At 36.1% G+C, this 26,786-nt stretch overlaps 2 protein-coding genes across 5 annotated transcripts in view; both read right to left on the bottom strand.

Moving 5' to 3' along the window:
* Positions 1–13,550, bottom strand: part of epha4l (eph receptor A4, like) — a 49,271-nt gene extending 35,721 nt beyond the window's left edge. Inside the window, exons 1-3 of one of the 4 annotated variants that reach the window (XM_073862955.1) lie at positions 13,360–13,550; positions 12,104–12,171; positions 6,716–7,379 (exon numbers count right to left, since the gene is read on the bottom strand). In XM_073862955.1, the coding sequence (XP_073719056.1) occupies positions 6,716–7,379; positions 12,104–12,171; positions 13,360–13,456 (829 nt within the window). In that variant the 5' untranslated portion in view covers positions 13,457–13,550. The remainder of the gene's footprint in view (positions 1–6,715; positions 7,380–12,103; positions 12,172–13,359) is intronic. The other 3 variants (XM_073862954.1, XM_055197437.2, XM_073862956.1) reach the window with 3 other exon arrangements.
* Positions 13,551–14,848: 1,298 nt separating this feature from the next.
* On the bottom strand, positions 14,849–17,940 carry LOC129438600 (uncharacterized). The gene is made up of 3 exons (XM_073862964.1): positions 17,780–17,940; positions 17,021–17,121; positions 14,849–16,879 (listed from the first exon to the last, which is right to left on the bottom strand). Exons 1-3 carry the CDS (start codon positions 17,828–17,830, stop codon positions 16,312–16,314), a joined length of 720 nt encoding a protein of 239 aa, XP_073719065.1. The 5' UTR covers positions 17,831–17,940; the 3' UTR covers positions 14,849–16,311.
* Positions 17,941–26,786: the final 8,846 nt, after the last annotated feature.

Below are 26,786 nucleotides of genomic sequence, written 5' to 3'. Positions count from 1 at the left end.
TGGCTGCAGCAGGCACAATGATATTACGCAGCACTTGGAAATATTCCCCTTGGTAACTTTCAATAGCTATATTATTGCGCCTGCTGCAGCCATGTTATGGCAGCAAAGTCCTTGATTATTACGCGAAATGAAAGTACCAGGAAAGAAACTAGCCGAATGTGACCTCGGTCCGTTTGGTGTTCACAATATACTGGACTCAAAAGAGAACCCAATTCTTTTTTTGGTCGTCTTCAGAACTGAAGTGGTATCAGACCCTTTCTTGTTCACATCACAACTTCATAAGAACTCAGACCCCAGCTTTCTGGGCAGCAGTTGATTTTGAAACATGTCAAAACGACAACAAAGTAAACTGGGATCTCATTGTGTTCACATGTCAAAAAGAAATCGAACCACAAAAAAACAAAAAAGTGCTTTTGGGTCCTTTTAGGGGGTCTGGGATCACTTGGTTTGTTCACATCATAAACACCAAACTGCTCAAACGAACTAGGTGTGAAAACACCCTTATTGCACATTTTATTTAACCACATCCAGAGTGCTGAAATGACACGCTGTACCTCTAAGAAATTTCTACAAAATTCTAGAAAATAAATTAAAATAGAAACAAAATATTTAAATTATTTTAAAAGAGAATAATTATAATAAACTACGAATATAAGGTTTAAAATAGGTCTGCATCGACATTGCAAAGCGCGGTGCATCGCAAATCTCATGCAGATAATTTTTTAAAAATCCTGTCATCATTTAATCACCCTCATGTTGGTAAAAACCCGTATATGTTTTTGTCCAGCTGAACACTAAGTAGGATATTTTGAGCAATGTTTGTAACCAAACCATTTTTGAGCACCATGGTAGTATTTTTCCTACTATTAAAGTCAATGGTGATTCTGTCTTCTGCGTTATTACAAATAACTTCCTTTGTGTTCAGCAGAACAAAGAAATTCATACACGTTTGATGGCAGAATTGAGCTTTTTTGGTGAACCTTTAATTGCTCTCAAACAGAGCTTTTCAAGTCTTCTGGTGAAATCATCCATGAAATATTCATAGCAGAAAAACTAAATGTAGCAATGTCAGTTTCACCAATATCGTGCAGCCTTAGGATAAAAGTACTGGAGATTAAAAGCAGTTTAAATACATAACTTAAAAAAAATTGGGGGGTTTTATCCAAATATTTATCTATATTTGTAACGAAGTTGTATAAAAAAATTATTTTAGTTACTTTCCTGTCTATTATCACTTCCGAAACTCTCACATTAAGTTACTGTGGTTTACATCGCCTACGTTGGCAGACTGCATAAATCACCCTGGAGAAGCTTCACTCCTGCCGTCCCATACAGACACCAGCAGAGATGCAGTGAATGCAAGCGAAATCATAGCTCCTGCGTCTCCATGGCGTCTCGTGGAACCCCGGCTGTCAAGAGTTTTGACGTCTTAATAAATTTCTCCTCTACAGCTGTCAACCGATTGTCAGAGATGGATGAAGGAGTCAGTGACCTCTGACCTGCCAAAGACCCCTCTCCCGATCCCCCGTTAAACACCCGAAACTCTCACAGAAGCCCGAGACTCTGTTTCTACTGCAGACGTCTTTCAACACAACGCCGGCTCTGTGCAAGCCTGTCAGCAGCTTTTACCACAGCCCAGGGATAGTTTCAATGCAGTGAATCTTGAAAGTGAGTGCGATTACATGCAGTCGTACGCCGGTTATGCTTAATAAACTGATAATGCGTAGGGTCATGTAAATGCATAAAACGGATTTCTTTTATCGAGGAAAGCCCATTAATGGTGCCGCTTTCCTCCTTCTTCTCAACACGCTTAATAACCCTGAAAAGTTGAAGTATTTTCAACTGGCTGCGGCACTGCTGTGCCGGAAAAAAAAGATTGTGTAGCACCGTGTGCGCATCACGACAGCGTCGCTCTCTTTTTCAACACGCTCGCAATGCGGCTACATTTTAAATATTGTATTTGTGTTTGCCAAATACGCAAAACGTGAACCTCCCCTAATGCACGTTACACGGTCAAGTAAAATAATACTCTTTTAACTACATGTATACAATTTCTGTGTTTGCCAGGATGTTGCTATGTAAACTTCAATATAGCTATGTGTTTCTGTATAGCTCAGTGGTAAAGAATTGCATTAGCAGCACAAAAGGTCATGGGTTCAAAGGTAACGGTCATACTGATAATTTTTTTACATTGTAATGCAATGTAAATTGCTTTGGATAAAATCGTTTGTCAAATGCATAAATTTATATGTAAACACGGTGAACACTTACCAATACATGTGAGCTTTCGCTGGTCTTGGCATATCACTGTATTTCTTATTATATAAAAGACATGCAGTCTACATCCGAAATATTTGGTTAAAAACGTTTTCTTTATTTTTAACTAGGTAAACTTTATGCGTTTTGGTTGTTCATTTAAATGATGTCATTTGGGAGCATGAAAAACGTCAAATTTAAAAAATGTGTTTTAAAGTTTAAAAAAAAAATAACCACATGTAACACACCATTTTCACAAATTTGCTGTTTTGAAGTCCACGTAAAGATGATAGTTCATTTGTTTGCGAAAAATTTTTATGAAAAAAACTTTTCCGCATTTAGTACACCATTGTCGTGTAAATGTCCGATTTGTTGAGGCAATATACTTAGAAAATATTAAAGCCCAACCGATATATCGGCAGGCCGATATTAGGCATTTTCCAAACTATCGGTGTCGGCATTCATAATGGCCGATAAATGAATATTTTTAAAAAAAATACGGACGAAACAGCCTTCATTAGATTTCCTCACTGTTGGTGTTTTTGACAGAGCACTCTGAACCAGTAGCTGCTGGTGGGGTCCAGATTTAGGCGTCTAGCCACTGCCTGAGTCAAGTGATCAGCAATTTATGTTATTTATCAGAACTTAACTCCTATTCAAAGTTATATTTATGAACCAATTCTTTTAAAACTGGTAACAAAAACTGTTTCATATCTTAAATTTGTATTTTTATACATTTTATTTATCAGAACTTTAATATATTTTGATGTTCCTCTGTTCTGTTGTGACAATAAAAGAAACAAGTTTCTTTTTAAAATGCATTTTCATATTATTTTAGTTAAAACTCATAAATAACAAAAAAAAACCCCGAATGTTAGGGAAATCTGTTAATGTTTTTTTGTGCGTTTCTGAAAAAATGTTTTTGGCCGATATATCGGAATATCGGATTTTAAAACCAACAAACATTTGTATCGGTATCGGCCTTCAAAATCCTTTATCGGTCGGGCTCTAGAAAATACAAAAAAATTTTCTACAGTACAAGCGCAGTAGTAGGAATGGGCCGGTATGAGATTTTGGCGGTATGATAACCTTAAGCAAAAATACCATGGTTTCACAATATTGCGGTTTTGCTATTGCAACACTAAAATTTGTTTTTTTTCAGACATATACAAACTTTTTAACGGGACACAATACATTTTATTTTTAAGCAACATACAACATGTATGCTGGGTGAAAATAAAGCCTTTAAATAATTTTCTTTCAATTAAAATGTAAATTACCTGACTTAATGATTTAATTAGTTTTGTGTAAACCCAGCACATACCTTGCAATCGGTATTACAGAAAATGTTAGTTGTTTTGAAACCTCAACTGTTTTAAACCTCTGTATACTTTGAAACCGGTAACCATGCCATGACTACACAGTAGTACCTAATGAAGTAAAAGTATGTTCATAAACTATCCATATTAGGGCTGTCACTTTTGTGAAAAAATCATTTTCGATTTTTAATATATAAGTGTTCATTGAATCGATTGTAAAATCGATTTTCCATAGAGACAGAGCGCAGCGCGTCACAACCTGAAAACCACGCCCACCGGGGGGGAAAGCAATCCAACAGTCTCCATTGACATTGTATTGCAAAAGGCCGCCTCCTTGTCATTTCTGGCTTATAACAAAAAACTGAATAATGCCTAAAAGCTGCTTTGGGACAATATGTACAGCTAACAAGCCAAAGAACACAGAAATAAGTTTTTATAAGCTGTCGAGCCGTAAAACCCAGTCTTTAAAGAGAATAAAGAGAATAAAGTTTTTACTATGAAAAGTTGCCTGTTTCCATTTCTGTGTCTAAACGCTCGTTTTTTGAAGTCGACAGCTTATAAAAAATTATTTATTTATTTTTTTGGCGTGTTAGATGTACACCTTGTCACACAGCAGCTTTTAGATATTATTCTGTTTTTAAGTTTAATCTGTAAATAAGTTTTTATAAGCTGTCGACCCCAAAAAACGAGCGTTTAAAGACACAAAAATGGATACAGGCAACTTTTCATAGTACTTCTATTAGTAGAACTGCGTCCACTAGGGGGAAACGTAGTCGGCGATCCACTTTATTCTCCTTAAAGACTGGGTTTTACGGCTCGACAGCTTATAAAAACTTATTTCTGGGTTCTTTGGCTTGTTAGCTGTACATATTGTCACACAGCAGCTTTTAGGCATTATTCAGTTTTTTGTTATAAGCCAGAAATGACAAGGAGGCGGCTTCTTGCAATACAAACTCAATGGAGACGATTGGATTGATTTCCCCCCCGGTGGGCGTGGTTTTCAAATTTGCATAACGGCGCTCTGTCTCTATGTCTAAAAAAGACGTTTCCATTTAACACCAAATAACAGACAAATGTAAAGAGAGCGCCTGAAACGCACACGTCAGCAATATTTCTTATTCATTGTCATTAAGTTTCGTGCAGAATAAAAAACAGCAACAGTAGTGAAACATTCTCTAAAAAAATATGCAGAGTGGATGCCATAAATGAAAAACATTACTGCAGGTTCAACCGGCTGCTTTTATGATTTAGGAAATTCAAAAATTATTTTAAATAATGATTCGATCCATTTCAAACAACTGTTCAAAAATGAAACTTTAAATAGACTTACTTGAAGTTGAGAACATGCTGTGTATTTTTTTTATTAAACGTAACCGACACTTTGGCGGCACTAGGCAGGCATAATGAAATGCGCAAAAGACTAGGGCCATTACAAATTATTGGTCAGGAAAACAAGTCGATCAACATTTTAGGGGTCAAGAGCAGAGCGCTTTTCATTCACTATATGTCCATCTGTTGAGAAGACGCACTCCGACCGCACTAATGTCCCAGGGAAACTCGGGTACTTCGTTGCCAGCTGCGTATTTCGTACTGCCAATCTTCCATCTCAAAAGTGGGTCGCTGTCAGCTCGCAAGGGTGGCTCCTTGTCATAACTCATCATCTCCTGTAAGGTCACAATTTCGACGTTGTCTCGTGTTGCACAGGTTTATTGACGTTGTCCTCCATTTTCTTTGCAAAACACTAGATGCAGCGATTGAAAGCGTGAAACTATAGGTGCGTAAAATTGCTGGGTATTTTCTGTCTAGCTTTCGCACACCTACTGCACTTTCGGAATTCTTTATTTTCTTTTTCTGCTTGTTTGTGAGTTTTGTTACATCTATATTTTAACTGTTTAATTCTTTTAAAATTAATAGTGTACATATTTGGTTAAAATCGATTGCCTATTTTCGTTTTCGAAACGTTTTTTGGTTGGTCCGATCGATTGTGCAATCGATTTTCGAACGAAAAGTGACAGCCCTAATCCATATATAGTATCATCTAATACTGTATTTTAGAAACGTTATTAGAATTGATGCAAAAATAAAATATTTCTACTGCGTTTCTAAGAAAAATTCTTTATGCAAACTGCTAGGGTAGAAAAATGCAAGGATAGGAAAACAAAATCCACAAAGTGTTGCTCCTAGTTTCCAATTTTCTGAATAATTAATGTGGATTCCAATAACTATATTCATAAAGTCCCAACTAATCATCTTTCTGTAATACGATTCTCCTCTGAAAAATCACTGAAAATTAAATACAAGGGCCTGACATAAACACACACGCACACAAATGCACTCAAGAAAAATTTAAACAGCTCAAGATGGCTGCACTTGAGTGAAAAAATAACCTTTGATCTGTGACCTCTGAGGTCGGAGGTCAAGGGTGGCGCTGGTTTCCTTCATCATCACTGTGGAAACCATGCAAAGTGTTTTCAAGCACGACTTTGCCTCAGACGTCTACAAATAGCTGCACATGCCCAGAATCCATCAGGCTTAAGAGTAGTCCTACTTTCTATTTGCTTTGTCAACATGTCTGCGCAACGTGTCCATTTATTACCGTCACGGCCTCTTATTCGGTTTGATCCATAGGAGAAAGAAATGTCGCTTTGTGGGATAATTATGTTTCTTTCCCTTCCACCCATCCATTCATCATTCTCACGGCATTTGTCCATTTTAAATTCTGGATTACATGTCTAAACTTATTCCACCTTAGACTCGCACATGCACGACATTCACATAGATACACAACCATGTGTGGCACAGACCTGCCAAACATCTATTATGTCTAGAGACTAACAATCAAAAGCACTAAGGAAGCAATCTTCTCTTCTGTCCTGTACACCCTCTTTACACAATCATCTCTCACATTCCCATATTTCATGGGAGGAGTTACTTTTAGAAATGTGGGATGGGCTATCTCAGAAACACAGATAAACCAATCAGAACACTTTTATTAGCCTCTCGTTATCACCTGATGACAAAATAATGTTCAAAAGAAAAAAAGATAGACAGAAGGATGGACAGATGGATGGATGAACCCATTACTTAACGTTCAGCCAATTTGATTTGTTAATCTTGCGTGACTGTGACAGTCATCTTACCCTGGCACTGCTCATTCCGTTCCTCGTATCCAGGATTACACAGGCAATTCCCGATGGGCACCAACCACTCTCCGTCTGCACCACAGTACATTTTTGGAACCTCCTGCTCTTCCGAATGATTCACGCAGGAGCCTCGCACCTCCACCAGGGACGACGTGTCCGCACCCGTCACGGTGTCGGGAAACTGCGCCAGGTTCCTCACGGCTAACGGACATTTCTTATAAAACACATGGACAGAAACCAGCGCAATGCACGCCCCGAGATCCTGAAAGGCCAGGTAGAAGCCCGTGCGGCTCAGAACGGCAACGTCACGAACCTCAGTGTTGAGCTTTATGATCCGATCGCCGATATCCACCTGCGTAAAACTCTCGTCCGCCGCCACCGTGTCGATCTTAGTAAAGCGGCTCTCGTGCGCAAAATGCTCGTTGTCGGAGTCAGACTCGAGGTAGTAGAGGTTGAACGTCTCCTTGCAGGTGCCAATGACTCCGGGCAAACTGTTACAGTCACGAAGGGTGAATTTAATCTCGATGTAGATGCGCTGTGCCGGCCCACGCTGTATCCAGTGAGTCCGGAGCCAGTTGTTCTGATTGGGTTCCAGTACGTTGCACACTTGGTATGTTCTGATGGGGATGTTCTTCTCGTCCATGATGCTCACCTCCTCCCACTGCGTGTGGAGATAAACAATGTTAGAAATCGAAAATTTGACTAAATCAAAACCAAAAAAGTTAAATGAATTTGAAAGAAAGATTTAAACAAAACTGAATAATTCTGTCATCATTTACTTGCTTTATACTGTTTCAAATTAGAGATGCACCGATATAAAAAATGTCCACCGATACCAATAGCTGATTATTCAAAGTGATATCTGCCGATGCCGATAGTTTTGTGGTTAAATTAACTTAAAGGAACAGTATGTAAGAAATGTATGTCAATTAATTATAAAATGGATCTGATATGTCAATAGACATTAAGAAATCATTTTCATTTCAAATACTTATATCACTGACAACAGTGGTGTGGCCAGGATATTGTAATTTAAAAAGTGGATTTGCAGCTTTATCCACAAGTTTTGTGATTGCAATACCAGTTTTGGCCACATTCCTACATACTGCTCCTTTAAATTAACTAAATTCTAATACATTTTTAAAAAAATATTTTTTGGCCACTTTTTGCCTTTATTCAACAGTGAGTTTTAGGAGAAGAAAGGAAAGTACAGGGAGGAAAGAGGGGTATGGGATCGGCAAATAATCACAAGCCGGGAATCGAACTCGGGACGCCGAAAGTGCGAAAGCACCACATGTCGGAGCGCTGCCCACAACACCATCGGCTCCGACCTGAAAACATTTTCTGAATGTTAATCATTCACATAATAACCATTAATATTGAACATTAATATTGAACATTAAACTAGTGATGTTTCTTTACATTTTCTATACACAGAGCTTAAATTCATTGCATTTTCCTGTTGTCTTTTGATTGTCCAGATATATCTTTGATATATCAGATATTGCTTTTATCGGCTGATACAAATATCAGTACATCTCTATTCCATTATTGCAGCTGGTTATTGGGACCAATTTGACGTTAAGATTCTTTTTTACTATTTTAATTTATTTATTTATTTTCTATACGATATTGGTTAAAAACAATATTGATTAGATATCAATGTTGCATTAAATATGTACGTTTTACAGACATTTATTACAGGATTTATTACAGAATTTATTTGGTGTGCTGTCACTTTAAGATCTACATGTAATGCACGACTCCAATATACTGTTAAACATGCATTCCTTCCTGAATTGCTTACATTTACACAACAGATTATGTTTACGAGGATATTCACGGAATTATGAAATAATTTTGTGTACATTTTTTCCATTCATGCGCAAGATGTGAACCCAGTATTCGTTCACTGTCTGAATATGCGGCTTTCCGCAAGCACACTTCAGATGCGTGCATACAACAAAATTAAGATGTGGTGGGGCTGAAAATGAAGATGCTGTAAGTGACAATTTTTCTTTTACTGGCCTGAGCATCATTCATCCGACTCGCTATTGTTTTGTTAAATTGAAGATAGATTAAAATCATTATTTTTAAAGGAGAACACCACCATTTTTCCTAAATTTTCCAATGTTCTTACTAACTTAGAAAAATTTATACATACCTATCTTTTTTCAATGCGTGCACTTTTAATCTTTGTACAGCGCCTCGTGAATGTGTTAGCATTCAGCCTAGCCCCATTCATTCCTTAGGATCCAAACAGGGATGAATTTAGAAGCCACCAAACACTTTCATGTTTTCCCTACTTAAAGACTGTTACATGAGTAGTTAAAGCCAATTTATACTTTTGCGTCGGGGTTACGCCGTAGGGTACGCCAGACGCTACGCACGTAGGCAACGCCGTCATGAGCATTTATACTTCTGCGTTTGTGTTGCTCTGCAGTTACACCGCCGAAATGCGTAGGAGGAAACACAATGCATTCACGCCGACCAATCACAGATCTTGCGGTCCGCGTCGTTTCGACGTGTAGTTACATTTTTGAGGAGGTGCACGTCAGGTACTGCGAAGGCTACGGCGACAGGGTTCGCGTCTATGCGTATGTTACGGCGTACCTATAACGCGCACCTAACGCAAAAGTATAAATTGGCCTTTACACAAGTAAGTATGGTGGCACAAAATAAAACTTTTGTTTGGAGCCATAGGAATGAATGGGGCTAGGCTAAATGCTAACACATTCAAGAAGCGCTGTACAAAGATTATAAGTGCACACATTGAAAAAAGATAAGTATGTGTAAATTCATCTAAGTTGAAGTAAGAACATAGTAAAATATTGAAAAACGGTGGTGTTTTCCTTTAACCCAAACCTACAAATCCATATGACTTTTTAAATGATTTTTAAAGCTGCAGTACGTTACTCTGGCCTCTACATCGCCATTTCTGATAAAAAAATATATAATATTGCAGTAATTTGCATAGTAATGTTCTGTGCGTGCATTGTGCTTCGCCCTGCAGGTGGATCTGTCATTATACATCCACATGACAGAAGTACATCCAAGTACATCCGAATGTACTACGCAAAGACGAATGACGTGTTTCAAACTTTTCTCCGGGAAAACCTGGCAGCTCAAATTATAAATCATTTTTATAAGCTTACCATTGTGAATTGGGGCAGGGTAATACTGTCAAGTAATACTGACCCAATGGTTTTAGGGTTAACACAGCTAACTGAAGTGGAAAATAATATGTGAAAAAGTCTTTACTGTCTACTACTCGCATGCTATAATTTAACTTGAATCAAACAGTAAAACATATTCCCTATACAGAAAAGAAAAAGCCATATGGTTGTAGAATGACATGAGAATGAGTAAATGATGACAGAATGTTCATTTTTAGGCAATATATTCCCTTAAACAGCTCTGACAGGGGGTTGACAGCACAAAGCACGAGGACTGTCAGACTCAGATGAGCAGAACAGAACTAGTGATCTAACTCGAAAACAATGATGTCACCATCAGCGGACTGGATTAAAACAAGACTGAACCCTCGGAGCACTGCAGAGTAAGTGAAGACGTAAAACTTAACATCTGTTTCTTTCTTACAAGCCTGAATTAACCTCAGAGAAACACCATTATCTTTCGTCTACTGGCCTCAGGAACAATAACAAATCGAGACAGTTATAAATGTTTTACAGTCTTGCCTGATAAAAGATCCAGAACATTTCTCAGCTTCTTATACATCGGCATTACAACCAGTGACTCATTGAGTTTATTTACCGTAATCATCAGTAATTGTGATAAATAACATATCAACACTTGCAAATATCTTTGATAAACCTAAACTTTTATTGGAGAAACCCAAGAGTCTGATTGCGAAATCATTTTTTGTCCATAATGCATAACATGTGCAGTGAACTGAATATTGGCTCTTTGACCTTGAACTGGTGTTTGCATGTGCAAACATCGCCTGCCAGTCGCCACTATGCAAGTGTGTGCCAAGGTTTATGTGGTTGCTAAGCTGTTCTGAGCGGTTGCTAGGTATTGAATGTACACTACAGACCCACACAAGTATGCACATTGTAGATATGCTGGTGGTCAAGTCATGCAGTGAACAAGTTTATTGCACCCAAAGATTAATAAACCATTAACAATACTTGATTTACTGATTTTAGACAATCACTGAGCATATGACAAATGCAAACCCCAATATTTGGCTTGGATGTAAATATGACATTCACCCAAAATTTCTCATGTTGTTTTCTCAAAACACTTATTTTTTGTATCAGCGATACCAGCAGCTACAGCTTCAAAAACACCAGCCTGATGGCCCTTAACAATCTCATACACTAAAACTAATTGAGCATTTGCGAGATAACAAAAGTGACAGCAATCTGGCATCCGTCAGGGCCGCGATTGTCTCTCCTCGGTCCGTCCCTACATCTACCGAGACCCAGAGGAGCAGCGCTGAGATAAGAACCCAGAGCTACAGATAGCAGGACACGAGTAGAAAGGAGCTAATTGGCCGTATTAAAGTCTGAATGCCCGCCCACCGCCTGTGCCAAAGGCCCGTCCATCACATCGAAGATCACAGAGGGAGAGGAACTCTGGGTTTCAATGAGAGTTGGATCACTGCTAAAGCGGCCGAGCTGCAACGCTTCGGTAATGAAAGGGAATTCTGGGAATTGTATTGAATCGGTGATGTGGTTTTTTAAACGCACCTGATCTAAAGATGTTAAATGGCTAATTGGTGATGGGAGGTTGAAAAAAGTGAAGGGAGCCCACGATGCATACATTATCAGACAGAACTCACTGACCCGCTCCATTTAAAATCTCTCGTTCACACACATATTCAAACAAACCTTTTCTCTGTCCCCGTGTTGCCAAGTCTCTCCCCCCTACCTCTTTTTAGAAAAAGGGATAAAGTTTCCTAACAAAGGGCATTTCTGTCTACCTCCACTATTTGGGAAACCTGACACCCGTCGCAGTAGCTTTCCGAATTTACATTAGAGAGAAAGAGAGGACAGGGTGATATCATCTGTATTTGTAGGTATTCATACTGTATACGTGCATTATTATACTGTATGTTAAACGCTCAGGTGTACGTTAGACAGCATCTAAATGGCAAATACTTCCAGCATTAATCCTAAATAGGCACAACTTTAGATGTGCACAACTTCAGGTGATCGAATTTTATAACCCTTTGTGTTTGTGTAAAACCACAGAAACCATGATAAAAAGATCACTTTCATGCCATTGTAAGTTTAATCACCCAAATACAAGCATGTTTACATATACTAGAAAGATATTATGGACAGATACCAATGATACCATGTAGGAGATACCAATAAAACATGAAGAAAGATGGGGAATGTGATGGTCTTGACTCACCCCTCCTTCTGTCGGGCTGGCGACCCAGTCCAATTCTCCCTGAACTGATCTGGAATCCAACAGCGTGACTGAAGGAGAAAAAGACTGGGAATGTAAACGAGATCTCACAAACTTCTGGTTTTACCCATTGTGCGGTCTTCTTTATAAGCATTGAGCGACAATGTAAATTACGGCTTATTATGACATGCTGATTTAATTTTCTTTACAAGCATTTTTTATTTGACTTTTGGAGACAATTGTGCTTGAAAAAAAAGCTCAAATCAGACATAACAGTTTTGAAAACCCATCATATGGTCAACAAAAAAATTAAAACACCAGCATTTCTTAACTTTGATGGCATTATATCCATTTTTTACATTTGCACAGTTCAAAGTTCTCAAAGTTTTAATGCAATGTGTAACTAAAAGGAAAACCCAAAAGAGAGACCCATCGAAAGGTTATATACCCAAATAATCGTATGATATTTTAAAAATAAAATGCTTAAGGTATATGTTACACCATAAAACATAAATTAGATGGGGATAAAGAAGAGGTGTAAAATAAACACCAAAAATATATTAAATTATATTTTTAACTTTTTTAAATGGCATATCACCATGTATGATTAGTAGGTCAGTTATTTTTGACTGTTAATGCAAATTTTGGATCCTCAGTCGTGTTGTGTGTTGAACCAGAAAAGTAAAATGTATTTAAGTGGTTATATTTAAAACACATATTTTTAGCTGTCTGTATTATTTAGAGTAAATATAAACCTAAAAAAAAAAATGAAAATTCGATAATGTTTTAATAAGAAGTATATTTTACGAATCACTGTTAATGTTAGTACAAATAGTTGTTTTTGTTATATCAGGTTAGTTCTTTATTATACATTATCTAATGTTAACAGATACAACTTTTTATTTTAAATTTGTAATAGCATATTAATTGAACATTCACTACAGTAAACAAATCGTTCATTGGTAGTTCGTGTAAACAAATGTAGTTGACGGACGGTAACAAATGTAACAGTTAATCTTATTGTAAAGTGTTACCCGGTTATCTGACCTAGAGAATAAACTTCACTTTGATAAAATGCTGTAAAACGTCTCTTACTCCTGACTGAAACTTTATTTTTAAGAGTAAATTTACTTATCTCTGTGTTCATCCCAAAACCGACATCAATCCCCTGACTGACTGATAGCCTACTGACATGATCGATCTGCGCTTAACATTCACTTTATGCCTTCAACTTTCACGCTTATCCCAAATCTTCTCACCTTCATTTGCAGGATAATTCCTCGGAACGGAGAGACCTTCACAGATCGCCAGCAGAAGCGACGCGAGCGCGTAAATAATCGCGGCCATGAGCGCCATACCATGCGTCCCAAAACTTTCACTCAGTCCGTTATTCCTCGCACTGCTTCGCGCGACTGACACAGACACGGAGCACACGCGCTAAGCAAACACTGCTGAACGGGGCGTGTCATTTTGCAGTGACGTAACAGTCAATCAAACGGTACAGAAGCCATCAGTATGACTGCTACTACTACTACTAATATTAATACTTTAATAATACTAATATTAATATTAATACTAATTCTAACGCTACTACTAATAATAATAATAATCCCTTAATAATTAAACAAATGCTTTAGATATACATTTTATGGCCACAATTATTGTTTATATAAAAATACATTTGAAATAAACTTTAGTGTATTAAAACATTAAAAAATATTTTTCTAAATTAACTAATTATTTACAACAAGACTACGTATTATTACTGTGGTTTTTATTAGCATATGTTTGTGAGACTTGATGGCTCACGATGCAGTTTCAAGACAAGGCCTGAAATGATCTTATTTCGCCATCTAGTGAACATTTAACGACACTACTGCTTTAATGTTAGATTTTTTGCTTACATCAGCCCGAGGCACAAACGCAGCATGACGTGAACTATTCTGTCATGCCTTTTATTTACAGTCGTGGGTGACGCGGCACTTCAATTCGCAGATAAGAAAAAGCTAAGGGCTATTTGTGTGGTGAAAGGACACGTGAGAAAGGATCTGTCTGGGGTCAGGTCTGCCAGGCTCCTTTTATTCATCTCGTTTCTTTTCGATTTAATGCTCCTCTGACTGTGATGTCAATGTTCTGCTTATTGATTGAATTCCACCTGACACCTGATACAGCCCCCCCCCCAAAAAATATACCTCAGGGTAAAATGCTACAGGCGGATTTTTCATCTCCAGCCGACAATGTCCATTTAAACCAGGAATGATTCTGTCCTGCATCGAGAAGAATGTATTGCCAGTTTGATTGACAGGCACATCCTGAATAAAATATATGCAACAGAACCTGGCAAGATATCTGATGATGATAATTTTAACATGGAATTTTTTAAAAATATTTTTTAAAACAATATTTATTTCCTAAATGAAATCATACATTGATTTCCTTTCATTTGATAAATATTCTGAGAGAAAGAGTCCATTGTATATTTATTAAAGGGATAGTTCACCCAAAAATGAAAAATCTGTCATAATTTTTCTCATGTTGTTACAAACCTAGGAATTTCTTTATTCGGATGAACACGAAGAAGGATATTTTGAGGAATGTTTAAACCGTTCGTGAGCCCCATTCACTTCCATAGTAAGAAAAAAAAGAATACTATGGAAGTGAATGGGGCTCACGGATGATTTGGTTACAAACATTGCTCAAAATATCTTCCTTCGTGGTCATCAGAATAAAGAAATTGACAACATGAGAGTGAGTAGACATGATGACAGAATTTTAATTTTTGGGTGAAAAACTCTCCTTAAAACTCCTTTGCATGCTTATAAAGAGACAAGGCAGTGTTATGCATTTCTGTCAGTAAAGATCTAGGAAGTTTGTGGAATTGCCTATATGTGAATGTACAATTTATTACTTTTGAAGCAATTTACTAAGGAAGTTACTATAAATATGTTGCAGAGTTTTATAGATGTATATATGTTATATTAACATAACTTCTTATAGTATATTGTTCAAAATGTTTAATCACAGACTCACACTAAATTTATTTGAACACATCTAATCATATTTTATATATTCATATTTTATATGATTAATACTTGCGGTATTGTCAATTTATGGGTTTTGCTTTTGTTTTGTTTTGTTTTATGATGTGTCATAGATATTGCTCGAAACAAACAATAAAATAAAAAATATAAAAATATATGCTATATTCACGGTCACAAATAAAATGGTACAAAGAGAGACAATTTATGAGCAATAACATTTTGCTCTTGAACATTCTGCTCATGACAAAATGTTCGTCTGTTTTCTGGTAGCCTACAAGTGTACGATTTGGTAGTTTTTTACAGGCCTACACTTCAGAATTTCAATTGTGCCATTAAATGATAAAATATTTTGATAATAATTAGGGATGCACCGATAGGATTTTTTGGACCGATACCGATTTAAACAGACAACTTCTGGCCGATACCGATATTAAACACTTGTATACAATACTATACAGTTGGTCTATTAGCTAGTTAATTTCTGCATCAAATTATTTTTACTGAACATGGATTGGATCAAATTAACATTTAACTGACCAACACAACAAGAGAGGCACAAATTAAGCTAAAACAAATATAATAAGACAGCATGACAACCTTCAAAGGTGTTTTTTGCTATTCAGCATTTATTTTATTAACAACATTAATTCTTTTTTTACAATTGATTTGTTTATGCAGTTAATTAATAAACAATTGGTATTGGCCTTTCTCGTGCTATTGCCGATTTGCCGATGGTTTCAAATTAATCAAAAATAAATATTGGCGGCCGATACATCGGTGCATCACTAATAATAATTTAAATAATAAATATTAATAGTTATAACTGTTCCACTGTACATTTTCTTTCTTAATTAATGTCAATGAATAAGACCTACAGGTACACCAAGGCTTCAAACATCTAACATCTATTCTGAGGCTAATTGTTGGTTATCTTTTACATTGTGCCCCACAAAGATAGGAATACCAGTTTTGTGACCTTTTAAGGGCCCCATAAAGAAACAAGCTTATAAATCATACAGATATAAATCAAACAGATATAGCGTGAAAATATAGTGAAAATTATGAATTAATAAAATAATACAGTTTCATGATTGACATTTCTTTCATAAGCAAAAAAAACCCTAAGCATTTAAATCACTTAGTAAAGGAGTTTGATACATTTAGTTTAATTCAGTCAGACAGTATCTGATTGTTATTATTATCCCCATATTTTAAACAGTTAATTTGTTCACCAAAACATCGATAAAGGGGCACTTTCTCTTCGATCTTTTGGAATTCCTTTGATAGATTCTTCTTGGACTTATCCTTTTTCCAGATGTTTTGAAAGACAAAAAAATTAACTCCCCCTTGTTGCTTATTTTTCCAGTTTGAAAGACCCTCCAAAATGTTTTTCTCACCACTAATGCATTCTTTCACACATGGTGAGTTGTAAGTATAGAAAACCACACAGCTATTTTTATCTACATTTTTTAAAAGGTTGTCCATAGGAGATTTACCCACAGGATATAGCAGACGATACTCAGAATGGTTTTTGGGGTTTTTGTATTGTGGGTTTGCAGCAATTACATTCTTTGAGTCTGTACAGAGTTCACATGTTTGTCCATCTGTGAGTGTTTTGTTTACTTTTTCAACGTCTGCTCTGCTGAACACAGTCTCAATAGAAAAAGTTTCATCTGTGCACTGTTCCTTTGAGAGACGGATCGCTATTGCATACTGAGCACCAGGCTTTGGTTGAACACTGGAAGGGATAATATGAAAGATGATTATTACAAATTTCTAGAAAGAATTTCTCCATGTTCCAGAAAATACAACTTTCCATTGCCTTATAAATTCTAAGCAACTCTTTTTTTTACCATAAAATGTACCAATGGGGACATACTTGTCGTCAAAATATTGAATCATTTTGGCAAGGACGGTTGTGCTCACATCCATCTGAACAGGCAGATGAAGCAGGCAGAGGAAGATGAGTCCCATAGATGCCTGTGTAAATGACGAAAAACACTCAATGATAATACTGAACAAAAATGATTTAATTCTGAAATTATTTTACTTTGGCCTCAAGTGAACAAAAACACAGTATAAGATTTGTTTATTATACCAAAAAGTATTTTTCCATAGTTATTAAAGATAAAGGCATATCATGGAAATGACAAACTAGCTTGTGCAGTTTGTACTGTATAGTATTTTTAAAAACAGTGTTGAGACAAAAACAAAAGTAATGGGAAGCCTTTAGTCAACTTCTTTTAAAATTGTAATTTATCTAATTTATTTTATGCACAAACATATGGTTAGTTATAAAGCAAGATTAAATGGTTAAAGATCTATGACAAGCTGAGAAATTACAGAGGGCTGAAGAAAATAGGTGACACAAGAGTGACAAAAATGATCCCAAATGTGGGAGCTGAAAATATATAACAGAATTCCTGTTTTAATAAATATCCCCTGATTTCATGATATTAAAACCGCCCTTATTCCTACGGACAGTTTAATTAATTATATTGATAAAAATCAAACTTTAAACATGTGGTAAAATGCTGAAACATTTCCGAGGTCCCAGTGGAGCTCCTTAAAGTCAGATAGTTCATTTAAAATAAAAAAGAAAGTTTACTCATTATATCGAATTAAAAAGAGATCTTACCATTGTGACTGTTATGAGTAATAAAGATGCTTTGAGCTGCCGTTTCTTCATTAGAAGGCGAAGGAATTTAAATTTACTGTATATACTGTATAGTGTAATCCGTGCAAGGGACTAAATAATGTTAATGGTTTCCTTTCTCTAGTCTCAATGTCTTTGGCTTTATGTTTCGATTTCCCAGTAAATAATCATGCTCTGGGCCTTTGTTTTTATCATTGTTACCTGCAACTTTCTATTTCACTTACAGTTCACTTCAGGCATTCTTCCATTGGACTGCTTAGCAAAAGTGTCAGACCTGTTCTGCAACAATAACATGTTCTTAAGACGTTTCCTTTCTTGGAAAAAAGTTGATGTCTGTTATCTTCATCATGAATACAAAAAGGGTATTATTCCTCCCTTCAGTTGGAATAGAATAACTTTTGCATAGATTAAGATAGAGACAAATCCTTTTCTTCTACAAGCTGACATCACCGGAAATCAAACAAAACTCTCGACAGGTTTCGGGACCACTCAGGGCAAAAGTTATACACTTTCAACTACAGACTTTAAAAACAAAAATCAAAAAGCGCCTATTTATTTTTGTGTTTATTTACTGACAACACATACAACCATGTTTTATAAAATTTGGATGAGTTTCCTGTAAAATTACATCAAAATTTAAGATTTACTCCACTGTATGTGGTTATGAGGGGCTTTTAAATTTGGGCTTGTCACATTCAGGTGGAAATAAAAAAAATGGCTCAGAGTGTAACAGGTTAAGGGGTGGTATTATCCCCTTCTGACAACACAAGGGGAGCCACATTTCAATTACCTATTTTTTCACATGCTTGTAGAAAATGGTTTACCAAAACTATGTTGGGTTGATCTTTTTCATATTTTCTAGGTTGATAGAAGCACTGGGGATACAATCAAGCAGTATAGAATCCTGTCATTTTGTGCAATGTTATAAATTGTTTCTTTCTCTCTCTCTCTCCCAACCCCCCATATACCTCAGGGTATAATGCTACAGGCGAATTTTTCATCTCCAGCTGACTGAATCAAATATTTCCATTTAAACCGGGAGTGAATTCTGCCCTGCATTGTGAGGTCAGACTGTATGGGTTGTGTTCGTGGCAGAGGGTCATGGGGTCTCTGGGGAACCTGTGGATGAAACCATCTGTACCTTTTACATCAGAATAAAGAAGTATATTTAGGTTTGATTGACAGGCACATCTGAAAAATGAATAAAATATATTGAACTGCACCAGGAAAACTCAGCAAATTCGAAACTTTGTTTATTTTATAAAGTTAGCATTGCACTTGTTCATTATTTATTTCAAGGATGCATTGATTGTTGTTTTTGCATCGGTAGAGTGAAACACGATCAGCAATATTCTTCAGTACTATAACAATATTTGTCCAAATAAGTTTCCTAAGACCTAAAAAAGCATGTGACATACAGTGCAGACAAAATGTTAAATGGTGACATTAATTCTGTATTGTACCAGAGATGTCTTTACCAACATGAAAATAATAAAAGATGAATTGATCATACTGCTACTGTTTCTATCAATCACTTTAAAGAAGTTGTATAATATAAAAAATAGGTGAACATTAGAAACACAGAAAACAAAAATACTATCCATATAGCTTTCTCACTGTGATGCCCTCAAGGTTGATGTGTTACAATTAGAAGCAAATTTGACAAGGGCCACATTTTGATGGCTAAACGACTGGGTCAGAGGATCTCCAAAACCGCAACCCTTGTAGGGTGTTCCCAGTCTGGAGTGGTCAGGTCCTATCAAAGTGTCCTAGGGAGGAAAGTGATGCACATGTGGTCCAATTCAACAGACGAGCTACTGTAGCTGAAATAGCTGAAAAAGTGAATGCTGGTTCTGATAGAAAACATGCCCTTCATCCTGAGCCACGAGTCAAGTGACTAAATAATTTAGCACTGACAGATCTATACTGTACAGATATTGTACTTTTTTAATACACTGAAATAAATACAGAACATTTAATCTGTTAGCTGGCACTTTTTTTGAAAAACGACAAACCCAAACTAAAACGTCTGCAGCTCTTAAAGCCTACGGTCTATATTCATAATTCTGGTCTTGTTTGAAACTAAACACTTAACACGTTGTTGCCCAATAGTCATAACAACTTGTATAGGAACAGAGTAAAACAAGGTGAAATATACATGAAATTACTTCCGTATTCTTTGAAAAACATTCACTTAGCAAATTTATGAAATTGTCATTTAAAGCACTTGGGGACACCATAGAGGTAAACCTGAATGTCTTTCCATGTTGTGATTCAAATGTGAGAATATGAGAATTATACTCCAAAAAAGTGTATGCTGCAGTACAGCGCAAGAGCCCATTACCTTAAAGTGCACCTATTTCATTGCTAAAAACGTTATTTTGTGTATTTGGTATAAAACAATGTAATGTGCATGGTTTAAATTTCCACATACAGTACATTTTTGTAGCTCATCAATCTGAAAAGCTCTGTGTCCCTGATTGGCCAGCTAATATGTACATTGTGATTGGCCTGAATACCTCTGATGTCAGCAGGAAATGTGACGCACCATGTTTGAAAGATTTGCTCACAATGCAATGCTAACAAAAGTTAACTTACAAGCTGTGAGTCGGAAGCGGGAGGAATTAAGATAATGTCGGTCTTGTCCACATCAACAGGCCTAGGAAGTAAACTGTTGCCTACAATATGTAATTTTTTAACTAACGCAGCTGAAATCTTTATACATAAAATCAGAGGCGGACAGTAATGGAGTACATTTACTTGAGTACAGTACTTAAGTACAATTTTGAGGGATCTGTACTTTACTCGAGTATTATTTTTGGGGAGTACTCATGACTTTACTCAAGTACATTTGAGAGGCAAATATTGTACTCTTTACTCCACTACATTTCTATCCATAACCGTGAGTACCCGTTACTTCTTCTAAAAAAAAGGAAAAAAGAAAAATCTCAGAAACCCTCGATTTGTTGTTTCCCTTTTCTCAAACGTGATTGGATTGTGCAGGCGCCACTGATTGGGACCTATCAGCTATCACCTTCAGTTTTCCACCAAAGTCACCATGGTCAGATTTAGAGAAGAAACCATGGACGAAACAATGGATGAATACACAGCAGGTCCATCCTGGAAATGTGACATCCCGTGGCTCCACCTCACCAGACTATTTTAATTTTCTAAACAAGTTAATGATAGTTTTCGCTTTAAGTGTTTGCTGTGTTTACTAAAACAGAGCTTCATCACCGCTTACAAAAATTCAACCCCTTGAGAGCGGCAGGGAGCACTGGTGATCCCGGATTATTGTTGTTCAAAATGAATTACTCTTCAAAACATCACACTTGACCACTGTTTATGATTAAACTGGTTTGCAGTGACATTAATTTCTTAATTTATGCCAGGAGTGCAAAATAATTAATCTGTAACGTTTGTTGTTATGAATAAAAATCATCACTCATAAAACATTCATTCTTGTCTTCTCCGGTTTATTTGTATTCAAATACATAAAATATACAGAATCCGCCAGGGCTACAATGGTGCGCATATTTGGAGAAATAATGATTAATTATCACATGTTAGTAAAATATTTAGTCTTACAGAATAAGATTTCTATTCATTTTCCACTGAATTATGCGATCTGAAGAGCTCAAAGAGCGAACGGAGTGAGATGTGTCTCCTCTTCCTGATTCGTGTCAGATTTGACCTCAGAGCTCTATCATTTGCTGTACAGCTGTCAATCATCTCACGTGGTTCAATGTGCACTGTGGCAGTAGTAATGCAATATTTAAAAATGTACTCTTGTACTCTTGATACTCAAGTACTTTTAAAAACGAGTACTTTTTACTTTTACTTGAGTAGACATCTGACTGCAGTACTTTTAGCAATTTAGCAAGGGGTAACTGTAGGCTACTCTTACTCAAGTAATGAAGCTGTGTACTCTGTCCGCCTCTGCATAAAATGTAGAGTTCATTTAAGGTTCATCATATTTGCGGAGTTTCTGGCATTATAACATTTGACCAAAGTATGCATGCACATGCATACTCTTCAAAAGCAGTGCTTTAATTATTTTAAAAAATGTAAAGATATAAAATGGTGTTTACATATATGGTATAACATAACCATTAAAGTTAGCTGCTTACATTTCAGTGAGATTTGTGATAAAATTTGTTATTTCTTCGCATTGATTTTAGGAAACTGAAACCTATTGACACTTTTAATATTTAATTTGACTTCATTTTAATGTAATATTTAATTTTGACAACTTAATATATAAGATAATACTACTGGGTAGCGGTCTGACACCACTATTGAAACCGCTTCAGTTTTTCATTTAAATTCATTCATTCCATTACAAATAGTGTTTTATGTAGTATCAATAGACTTAGTTATGCTTTATAACCTCCTGTGAAATAAAACCCTGAGAAGGCATTAACAAAGAGATGTGAGAGATGACAGTGAAAGAGTCACTAGAACTGTGAATAACAGGTTGAGACGACTGGACACAAAGGCTAAGGACTCAGGAGGACAGTTACTCAACTGATCGTAATTTCGCCATCTGAATATTTAACAACACAACGAAGGCACTTCTTTTCATTCAAATATGTTTTTATTTGCTCAGGCAGGTAACATTAGTTTGCTGTAACAAGGTTGTCAGCAAAGCATAAGCAGTGTTACAGTGTATGAATATTACATACACATTAAACAAACACAGAAATTAAAGGTTTAAAATAGTCATGTCATTTTCATGTGTCTGTGACTTTTAAGGATTCAGACGATCACATACAGCATTGCTTTCACACTGATAAAATGTCAAATTAGGTGCTATTCCTATCAGTTGTCTTTTCACTTCTTCTCCTTTATCATGTTCCCAGATCTTTTTAAAAGCAAGGGCTTTAATTCCCTCATACGCTTGTAACAGTGTAAGACTACCTCTAATGTTATATTTGCTAGTTTTGGCTAGACATCTTGTCAAACAGGGTGAACTTACAGTGAAATAAATCACACATTCATTTGTCACATTTAAGACATTTTTCAGATAATTCTTCAGGCGAAACTCTGAATGCTTTGTGTATTCACCTTTCAGAGGTTTGGCAGCTATGAGTTTATTGCTCACATACACATAATTGTTCTGAAATGTGTTTTTCACATCATCCGTTATCAAGTCTTCGCCTGAATATTCAGAGTTTGCGAGACATTTATCCCTCTCAACTCTGAAGGCTACGGCATATTGACCGAATTCTCTCAACCTAGAAAACATGAATCCGTGGGGATTTTATTTTGTTTAAAAATTTACTGAATTTGTGAAATAAACCAGTATTAGTAGATTATAAATATTTTGTTAATAGGACACAATCCCTAAGCATTTTATAACTTTCACTTTGTTGTAGCAACTACTATCTTGTTATTTGTAGATGATTTTTAAGTATGAGTGCTTACTGGTTCTCCAAGGTTTTCACAATACGTGCAAGGGTTTGTGTGTCCACATCTTCATTCTGTGTACTACAGAGACGAAACAGAAAGATCCAGACGAGGCTCTTCTGTGCTAGAGTGAGAACCTGAACCAAACACATCACAAACACATCACATCATACAATACAAACAAATCACATGTCGACATCTGTCGACAATTTAAAGCAACATTGCATTAGGAGGTTCAATAGCTACATTTGATCAGTATGTGTGCTCATCACTTTAACAGTTTAATTGAACAATCATCGTAATAGATTTACAATAATTGCTAATGCTAAAGTAAACATATAATTAAAGTTCTTGTAATGTGGAAGACTATGCAAGTTTTTAATATTATACTGTAGAATACATTTCTATATGTATTGTACATTGTCTTGCCAAATTGTTGGCAAAGAATTTGCACGTGTAAGACCTCACACAACTTGTATCCACTGAATTTAAATAATCGCAGGTCTGTCACATGATTAAGCTTTCAGATGGTCTTTCATGAACAACGTTTTTATAAATAACATTTCTAAGGCCCTATACAATTGAAAACTTCTGCACAAACTTCAAAGAGTTCATTTAAAACAGAAACATTAACTCATTGAAAATTACGAAGTGAAACTTACCATTGTGACCGTTATGAATTAGGAAGATGCTGAAATGTTCAAAGCTGAGGTACAGCAGTTTCTTCTCTGGTGATGATGAAGAGAAAACAAACCTTATATAAAGTCTGAACTGTGCAAGCAACTATATTATGATTAGTTTAGTGGTATGTCATGTGGGTATCTATTTAAAGATTTGGTCATGTTTAAGGAAAGTGAGAAGTTTCCATTCTTACTGATGCTACTGTATCTGAGGCATTTGTTGATAGTACAGCAGATACTGAGGTACTTGAAGGTATACATTTTATCTGCACAGCATATGTATTCCCCCAAGTTCAAACCCATGACCATTGCACTGCGTAATTTGAGCTAAGAAGAAAATACAGCATATACATAATACATTTTAGAAAAGGATACAGCCCCAGTACAAACAGCTTTTGTACCCGTTTTCTGAGAGTGAAGCAAAAAACAGATAACTTCACACACAAATAATTTTTTTTTATAACAAAACACAATAGTGCTAAGAGGTGAAGCCACTATGACCTCTTATTAAGTTCTTGTGCTTTGAGTGAGCATAAATTAGACATGTTAGACATTTCTGTAATTTTTACAGTTATTTACTGCTTATCACCCAGTATAATACTATAAACTATTTATACAGTAAATAACTGTAATTCGCTTTGCATTATGGGAATTTTCTGAGACATCATACATTATATACAGTAATTCACTGTATTTTTAAAAATTGCTGTATGCTACTGTTTTTATTCTGTTATTAAGTCTTTTGGTGGCATTTTCCTTATTTACACAAATCCTCATTTTATTTGACTCAAATCATAATTTTTGACAATTGCGTACATACAAGCATTGACTTATTTTAATTTTATCTAATGAACCATGTAGCAGCACATGTTCAGAGGACGAGTTCAGGGGTGCACCTAAACTGAATAGAGGGTATGCACGTGACGTCACCTTCGGCGAAAGTGACTGCGGTTACACCCACTTAGTAGCAAAAGACAGAGCGGCAGAATTTGTGTACAGTGTGAAATCAGCGAAAACACGGGAAATGGGAAAAAGCTGTTGTGTGATAGACTATACTAACAGATTAACAAGAATTCAGAGCTATCGTTTTACAGACTGACAAAAGACACCGAAAGGAGAAGTAAATTGATTGTTCATGCTAACGTCTACAGACCACAGGTGGGTTGACAAGTTGCTAGGGTCAATATCAAGCAGAGGTTTTACTTTCTACTTAAAAGTATTTTTCAAGTATTTGTATTTTTATCCGTGTTTTTCTTTGGAAAACATTCCAAAGCATATTATCTTAATTTTTACTAAAAAAACAAACGGTGCTATATAGCACCAAAACTGTTGATTTGAATCGTAACCATAGAAGAACCGTTTTTAGTGCCATATAGCACCGGTGAAGCACCGGTGAAGCACCTGTGTAGAACCATATAGCACCACTATAGCACCACATTTGGTTCTACATAGCACTATATGGTTCTACACTGGTGCTTCACCGGTGCTACATGGCACCAAAACGGTTATTCCATGACCACGAGCAAAGAACCACTTTTGGTGCTATATAGCACCGTTTGTTTTTAGAGTGTATTACATTTCACAAGTTTCTGTTTTACATTTATTATTTAAGGACATTAACGTACTTGTACTCAAGTAAAAGCACGCAATTTTAATGTAATTAGGTATTAAATAAATTGTAATGTGCCATATGAAAGAATACACAGTATGATTCTATGCTTTAGAATGAAGTGAAGTAAATTTTTTCCCAATACAAACCCCCTTATAAAGCACAGATGCTTATTAAACGTAACTAATGTCACTAAGTAATGTCCACGTCTGCTATCAAGTCCAACTAAATGCAATTTAAGCGGATAATAGTCAGTTTTACTGGCATTTTTGCTGCAGTCGCTATGAAAACCAGACATTTTGTTGAACGTTTGCTACTCAACAGGGAGTGCGCAGATACTCTTTTTTTTTCAGAGACAACGGCGATTTTCTGTTGAAGATACCCGAGAGGAGAGAATCAAAAAGACCAGCATGGTAAAATAATCTATTCTATGTAACTAGTTATTTACTATCAGACCCGCGGTTGTCATGTTATTTACCGGAACGGGACATTTTAAAACTGTTAACCGGATAAATGCGTAGCTTAACGCATTATAACAGTAAGTTAACTGTTAATATTAGAAAAACAAATTCAGTATAAATGTCTTCATGAGTGTATGTTTTGTGTGTGGCCAACCGGAAAACATAATATTTAATATTTGAATATTTTTAAACGTTAAAGTTTTAAAAGCTGACTTGTTGCCCCGCTGCCTCATGAGGCAATGACTTCGGAGGCATGAAGGCAGCTCAGAGAAAGACTTTCGGACACACTTCAAAGGCAGCGTGTTTGAAATATAAACATAGAGTGCCTTTGTGATAACTAATCATATATTTAAAAACTACAATACTAATTTCTTGCTAGAAATGCAATTAAAAGGTGTACAAAGTGAAAATATACATTTATTTACACTAAATTTGTGCTCCAGCCGCTGTCTTGGCGACAATTTTATTTTCTCGAACTTGACCAGGCTCAACCAATCACATTCCCCATGCGCGCTTATGCATAGAATTGTGGGACAAGATCTTAGGAGACATGAAGTAAACCTAACATTGGATTCTGACATGCCTTGATGCCTTTCTGCCTTGGAAAGCAGAATGCAGCAATTTAGAGTTTTCGGACGCAGGATGTGCTGCATATATTGGGTTAGTTAGGTCTCTTTAATTAACTAACAGCTGTAACAAACCTAACAAACAGTACTGTCTTTGTAAAAACTTTAATGTAGTTCAAAATAATTATGACCATCTTTCTTTTGCTTACAGGACTCACAGGATTATTTTATTTCAAGACTGATTATTTTATAGCAGAAGTATGG

This window comes from Misgurnus anguillicaudatus, chromosome 24, assembly GCF_027580225.2.
Source record: "Misgurnus anguillicaudatus chromosome 24, ASM2758022v2, whole genome shotgun sequence".
NCBI classification, from domain to species: Eukaryota; Metazoa; Chordata; class Actinopteri; order Cypriniformes; family Cobitidae; genus Misgurnus; species Misgurnus anguillicaudatus.
Note: the sequence above shows the minus strand (reverse complement) of the source record. Positions and strands in the feature narration are given on the sequence as shown.